Source organism: Strix aluco, chromosome 6 (genome assembly GCF_031877795.1).
Source record: "Strix aluco isolate bStrAlu1 chromosome 6, bStrAlu1.hap1, whole genome shotgun sequence".
Classification (NCBI taxonomy): Eukaryota; Metazoa; Chordata; class Aves; order Strigiformes; family Strigidae; genus Strix; species Strix aluco.
Genome location: NC_133936.1, coordinates 24,768,111 through 24,774,938, shown reverse-complemented (window position 1 = coordinate 24,774,938; position 6,828 = coordinate 24,768,111). Strand labels below are relative to the sequence as shown.

The window sequence follows — 6,828 nt, the reverse complement described above, 5'->3', positions numbered from 1 at the left end:
AGCGGGGCTCGGACTGGGTTTAAAATTTGTTTTTTTAAAAAAATAAACCAAAACTAAGGCGCGCTTTGAGAAGAGCGCCCGGAGCGCTCCAGTGCGCCCGGCTCGGGGGCAGGTCCCTTCCCCTCCCAGCTCCCAGTGCCGGCCGTATTTTTAATCCCAGCCACTCTAAGGAGGACAGGGAGGGGTGCGAGGGCTCCCACTAAAAACCTGACCCCTGCGAGGGCTGGGCGGGGGGGGAAGGAGGGACACGAAGAACAACCGACCCGTGAGTATATTGTTCAGAGTCCTTTAATAATACCAAAATGAAAATATGTCAAGATTTTTTCCATACAGATAAACGCATTTAATTTCTTTAAGAGACCTTAACTTACGTGTGTTTGAGTGAAATGTTAACTCAACATTTTAAATATCTTTTACATATATACTGACTTCCACAAAGTGCATCAGAAATTTAAAATAATTAAAAAAAAGAGAACCAAACCCCCAAAACCTCCCTGAATTTCAGGAATTCGGCAATTAAAAAAAAAAAGAAACCCCCAAACCCCTATCAGATCAACATTTACAAGAAAAATAAACGAACACGATCTGGTTTTCTTTTTTTTTTTTTCTCTTTTTTTGAACCCTATTTATACAGATGTTTATGAGATACAGAGGAACCGTCTCGGACTTGCAGTTTGATTTCTCACCTTAGGATGCTTTCCTTCCAACAGAAAGAGAAAAAGGAAACGGAAGAAAGTGTCACTTGGTACCTACTGGCCGGGCCGGGCTTGGGGCCGGGGGGGGGCCGCGCCTTTCCGGCCCCGCCGGGCACCGCCCGCGGCGAGGCGGCCCCGGGTCCCTCCGGCCGGCGCCGGGCCGAGTCCGGGCGGCCCGGCGGGGGCTCCCGGCGGCGCGGGGCCGGGCGGCGCTGGCCCTAGGAGTCGCCGGGCCCCGCGGTAGGTTCCTTGCCCGGTCCGCGGGCGGCGGCGCCCACCCCCTCGTGCAGGATGAGGTCGGGGGACTCGGAGCGTGGCGTCTCCAGGTTGCTGGCGTCCGTGTCGCTGTCGCTGCCCTTTTTGCCGCCGCCGCCCCCGTTGTGCGTTTTGATGTGTTTGCTCAGGTGGTCGCTGCGCATGAAGCGCTTGTTGCAGACGGGGCAGGCGAAGCGCTTCTCGCCCGTGTGAGTCCGCAGGTGCCGCTGCAGCTCGTCGGAGCGGGTGAAGCGCTTCCCGCAGAAGAGCCAGTTGCAGACGAAGGGCCGCTCGCCCGTGTGCCAGCGCAGGTGCGCCTTCAGGTGCGAGGTCTTGCCGTAGACCTTCCCGCAGCCGGGGATGTGGCAGCTGTGCAGCCCCTTGCGCCGCAGGCTGGCCCCCGCCGGCCCCAGCCGCTCGGCCTCCTGGCAGTTGGGGCAGTCGCAGGTGGCGCGGCCCGAGTAGCGGCGGGCGGAGCGGGCCGAGCCGCCCCCGGCGGCGGCGGCGGCGGCACCCGAGATCATGGCGCTGGCCGCCGCAACCGCCGCGCTGGAGTCCGTGTAGGAGGGCAGCACGGGCTTGAAGCCCTCCTGGGTGAGCAGGTGCTGGCTGGTGGAGAGCAGGTGCGAGGCGGCCGTGGAGCCCAGGCCGGTGGAGCTGAAGGCGGAGTGGGTGAGGGAGCTGAAGTCGGGGTTGTAGGTGCCCAGCTGGGAGTGCAGCGAGGCCTGGGGGGCGCCCGAGTGCAGCGAGCTCTGCAGCCCCCCCGCCGGGTTCTGCACCTCCAGCCAGGAGCCCGGGTTGGTGTGCACGTCCCACCAGGAGGAGGCCGCCCCGTTGGCCACCTCGCCCGCCGAGAGCGTGGAGTGGAAGCCCGACTTGTACCAGGACTCGTAGGGGTGCGCCATGCCCACCCGCGGGTAGAGGCTCTCGGCCGCCGAGCTGTGCACTTTGGAGATGAAGGCCGACTGCCCGCCGGGCTCCTGCGGGGACACGCCCGCCGCCGCCGCCGAGTTGGAGAAGAGGCCGCCGTAGTCGCTGCTGAAGGCCGAGGAGGTGGGCGAGGTGGAGGCCAGGCAGAAGGCGCTGTTGGCCGTGCCCGTGCCGCTGGCCAGTCCGCTGGAGCCCCTGCTCGTGGCCACCGTGAAGCCCGAGAGGCTGGAGCCCAGGTTGCAGCTGGAGGTGGAGCGTTTCCAGGGGTGGAAGCCCCCTTTGGCGAAGGCGCTGGACTCGGGCAGGGTGGTCAGGGGGCTGGTGTTGCCGATCTTGTTGCAGGTGGCGGCCAGCATGGCCAGGGGAGTCGTTCCAAATCTCGGCTCTTCCTGCGGGAGAGACAAAGCCGGCCCGTCAGCCTCACCCCTGCCGCCTCGCCGGGCTCCCGCGGGGACGCAGCGGCGCGGGTGGAACGGCGGCGCGACGAGCGGCACCGCGGAAAAGTTTTCTCCTATTTCGGAGGAAGGCTCCGGCCCTGCCCCGCTCGGCACGACTCGTTTCCCGCCGGGGACCGGCCTCGGCGCCCGAGGGGCTTACATCGGAAGCGGATCCCGGCGGGGACGAGGGACACGCGTGTTCCGAGGGGGCGGCTCAGGACTCCCCGCGCAGCTCGAGCCTACCGCCGTGAAACCGAAAATCCCGTGAGAACGAAAGACGGCGTCTCCTCGAGCCACCGTGCAGGAGCGGCGGAAAAGCGAGATGGCAGAAAAGCGAACGGGGTGCGGAACCTCCGGCCGGCGCCGCGCCGCTCGCCGCGCCGAGCTAGCAAAAATCTTTGGAAATTTACCGTAGCACTTCGAGGGTTTTTAAAAAAAAAAAAAAAAAATTAGAAAACAAAAGGCAGCACAAGCAGCCCGACTTCTCTCCAGCCGAGCGAGTTTTCACACCAAACTCCCTGCGAACGACCCGACGAGAAACCCGCGGCGAAATCCCCCGGGGCGGGTGGGGATGGCCTCTGGCCCGCGGGCCGGCGCGATTTGCGCGAGGGGCGGCCGCTGCGCGGCGGCGGCAGCAGCAACAGTTTTCCCCGAGGGCAGCGGGGCCGCGCGCGGGGCCGACTTACCCCGAGGATAGACGTAGCCATAGCACGTCCCTGGGCTGGGCGGTGGGGCGGAGGGGGACGGCGCTCGGTGTGCGCCCCGCGCTGCCCGGCGGCGCTAAGGACACTCCGGCTCGGCGGGGCTAAACTCTGCCTAAGTGCGGGCAGCGCCCGCTTTGAAGTACCGCTGGCGGCGGCGCTCGCCCAATGAGGGCGCGGGCGGAGCGGGCCGGAGCGGCCCGGCAGCCAATCAGGCTGCGCGGAGGTGCCGGCGCCGGGGCGCGGGGCGCGTGCCAGTCAGCCGGCGCGCGGGGAGGAAACTCCCCGCTCCGGGCCGCGGCGGTTGCGCCGCAATTAACTCCAAACGGCGGCCGCCCGCCGGGCCGTGACCCCCGCCGGCAGGAGCCGGCCGCGGGGACGCTGCCCCGGCACCCGCGGCCTCTGCGGGAGAAGCGGGGAGGGGAGCCGCAGAGGGCGGAGAGCGGGGGGTCGGCGGCGGCGGGCCGGTGTCACGCCTGAGGCCGCTCCGCCGCCGGCCGTGGACTGCGCGGGAGGTGTCGGATCCCCCGCTTGCTTATCCCGGCACCTGCCGTCCTCACCTCCCGTAAACCGTCCCTGCGGTGCTTTTATTCAGCAGGCCCTCCGGCGCCTTCGCAGGCCGCCGGGCAGCTCTCCGTGTGGGGTGCGAGCCGCCTCGCAGCGCCCAGTGACGTTTTGCGAACACACGTTCGTTTTTTGGTTTTGCTTTGCTAAATACTGGAAGCGATTTCGGGCGCGACGTCTTTCTTACTTTCTTTGCAAAGGGGACCGAGGAGGCGTTTTAGCGACATAAAGCGCCAAAAAATCCAAAGGCAGGGAACCGACAGGCATCCCTTCGCTCTGGTAGCGGGGCGGGAGGGGGGACGAGGGGCACTAGGGCATCCTGTCGCTTAAGAGAGAGGATTTTGTTTCACAGAGTCATCCCCGGCAAAAATACTTTGAAACTCAAATTCGCAGCCTGCAGCACGTTTCCCAAGCCTCACCTACCCCCCGTGGAAACAGTGCTGCTGATGGCAGAAGGCTTGCTCCCTCCTGGCAATGCTAGGACGCTGCTGGAATAAGCCTCCCCAGCACTTGCCTGTGGCCTCTGCACTGTGCACACTCCACACGCCCAGTGAGCGACAGAGACTTTACCTGCTCTCTGCATGTGCGAAATGTAAGTCCAAACCTCGGCTCCTCAGTGTCTTGCGAGCTAGTCCCTTTGATTTGTAATTAGTGGAGGCTTCTGAAGCAATTGGCCAGAACTTGCCCGTCCTGTGTCCGCGGCAGCTCGATAGGCGCGCAACTTTTCATCATCGCGACCGGCTCTGCGAGGCTGGGAATCGGAGCTTCTCCCCCTGCTCCCGCCGCCCCCGGTGCAGCCGGGGACAGCTCTCAACCAGAAAGACGAGTGCGTTCAAGCAACGCCGGGTGCCTGCTCTGCATCTGAGGCAGCATTTCCTTCTCCTCGGTGCCGCCTCAGCCATCCAGTGTAAAACCTCCTAGCAGATGCAAAATAGGCATCGCTAAGGAGCAAGATGGAGAAACCGCGAATTTGAGAGGATTTTGCTTTTCTTTACTTGTCCTGATACTTTTTTTTTTTTTTTTTCCGTGCTTAAATAAGGCGGACAGTGCGTTTTGTTGGACATTGTGTTATGCAATCTGCAGGACGCCTGCCACGCTAGGGAAGGATGTCCCCGGCGATGAGCTTTTATTTAAACGTCTAAGGCTATTTTCAAAGGGCGCTCGCCTTTTTGTCGCCGCGTATTAGACAGAGTCGGGGCAGCGGGAGGAAATACTGTTGTGCGCTTAATGCTTTCCACATTGGCTGGCAGCCGGCGCGGGGGTCCGGGGAGAGCCTGGCTCGGAAGGGGCTGCCTGGAGCAGATCAGACGCGGCGGCTTTACCCAGGGGGGCTGTAGCGCTCGGCGGGTGGAGGCGATTGAAAGGCGGTGGCGGGGGGAGCGGCAAAGCCCCCGCGGGCGAGGCGAGGAGTCCGACAGGGGCACCCGGGAGCAATCGCCCAACAGGTGACTCCTTCCCTCCTTCCCTCCCCCCCTCCCTCCTTCCCCTCCTCCCTCCTTCCCTCCCTCCTTCCCTCCTTCCTTCCTCCGGGGGGAACCCGCTCCTTCCCAGGAGCCCGCCGAGGTGGCCGTCAAGTGGCAGCGAGGCGCTTCTGGCCAGCCCTGGTGCGGCGGGGGGAGAGGGTCTTTCCCCTCTCCTTGGGGAAAGTCATAAATAAAATAAGGCTGGAAGGCAGATCGAGAGCGTGACGTTTGAGAATGTTGCCTCTACATCAGCGAGTAAAGGCATCCGCTGCCCGCTTGCGCTCCCCCAGCAGCGCGGGGTCTCTGCTGGGCCGGGAGGCGGGCGATGGCTCTGCCTGCCTCGCATCTATCTCCTCGCCCCCTTTGTAGACGGAAAAGTAACTAAAACCCGCAGGAAGGAGGCAGGCGGTGGGAAGGCTGAGCGAATGGCGGCGAAAGGGGGAACGCCGCTAAAATCTTTAGGGGGTCAAGTATTTTCAGACGTATTTTTTCGTACTCCAAAAATCGAGTTTTTAAACAAAGATCAATGTGTTATGCTAAAGTGTTGAGCTGACTGTTAAAACATTTGGGGGGATAATGACAATGTAACAAAGGCCTGGTTTGGAGTGAATCATCACCCTTTTAAAAGTTAAAGCAATTTTCAGGAGAATAGCTTTCAGCAAATGCTTTACATTATTCAAAACGGCCAAATAATGCTCTATTATAGCGCCTGAATGCTGCCAGTCAGCCCATAAGTGCAATTTGTGCAAAGGCTCGGTGCCTTATCTCCACTTCTTTATAAAGAGGTGAATATAAAACAATTTCTTCCAAACCCAGACAGAGAGCACGAAAATTGCTTCCCTTTCTGCAATCAGGGCAATTTAACTGGAGTGCAATTAGCACTATTAAATGTCGATTCTGCATAAACAAATCTGACTAAGAAGCGAAAGTGGGGTGAGAACCTCATATAAACTGAAACTGATTTTTTAAAATTATGTATCCGGGTCCTTTACAATTGATCCGTGACGTTTTCATCTCGGAATATATTTACATCATAAATACATTACGGTTAAATCAACATAAATCTTAAAAAAAAAAAAATCTCAATATGAATACTAATAAAGAAGAATAGCCTAATTAAATGCAACAGTTCACTTCCTTTGAACAATATTGTTTCCCATCTTCCCTTTACGCGTGTCTTTTGATCTGTGCAACTACTAAAGTTGCTGTCTTCAGGAGGTAAAGCTGGGAAACAATTCGTTCATTAAAGCTGATTGGGAGGCTCCTGGCTTCATATTCAAGAGCGTCAGATGAAATGGCTCTTCTGTTCAAACAGAGCTCTGGGAAAAAGCTGCCAAATACTTTCCAAATAAATCGATTTAACAGCAGTTAAATGGAAGGTTGCTGTACAATTTCCCCTGAATCCTAGGAGGGGCACAGAGTTTTACACATGGATCTTACGGGTGGGAAAGGGGCAAACTCTTCCAAGTTCAAGAGAAGCAGCCTCATTTTCTGCCAAACAGAAGAGACGTGGGCAGGAAACAGGCAAACTGCTCATCGCCGAGATAAATAATTGCGTCCTGCCAGATTTTTTTTTTTTTCCCCAGCAACAGGACTTCCGTGCGACCCCCCTCCCCCCTCTCTCTCAATTACACTTTTCACTTACGTGATCTAGAAACCACCATTGATTATCAGAGCAACGCGGAGGGGGACCTGGTGATAAATTAATAACTTCAGTTAAGAAAAGGCTTCCCCACTATTCTGCCCAAGAGTAGGGGAAGGATTATATAGAGATAGTGTTAAA

At 58.9% G+C, this 6,828-nt stretch overlaps 1 protein-coding gene across 1 annotated transcript; it reads right to left on the bottom strand.

The window, feature by feature from the left end:
• Positions 1-913: 913 nt before the first annotated feature.
• SP9 (Sp9 transcription factor) lies at positions 914-3,061 on the bottom strand. Its single transcript, XM_074828284.1, has 2 exons — positions 3,004-3,061; positions 914-2,269 (listed from the first exon to the last, which is right to left on the bottom strand). The coding sequence occupies exons 1-2, from the start codon at positions 3,022-3,024 to the stop codon at positions 914-916; spliced, it is 1,377 nt and encodes a 458-aa protein (XP_074684385.1). The 5' UTR covers positions 3,025-3,061.
• Between the last annotated feature and the right edge of the window lie 3,767 nt (positions 3,062-6,828).

Excerpts from the sequence above, each read along its gene's own strand:
- SP9 (XM_074828284.1), bottom strand. The coding sequence starts at position 3,024 with ATGGCTACGTCTATCCTCGGG. Across the intron at positions 2,270-3,003 it reads TGGCTACGTCTATCCTCGGG|GAAGAGCCGAGATTTGGAAC; the intron begins GTAAGTCGGCCC and ends TCTCTCCCGCAG.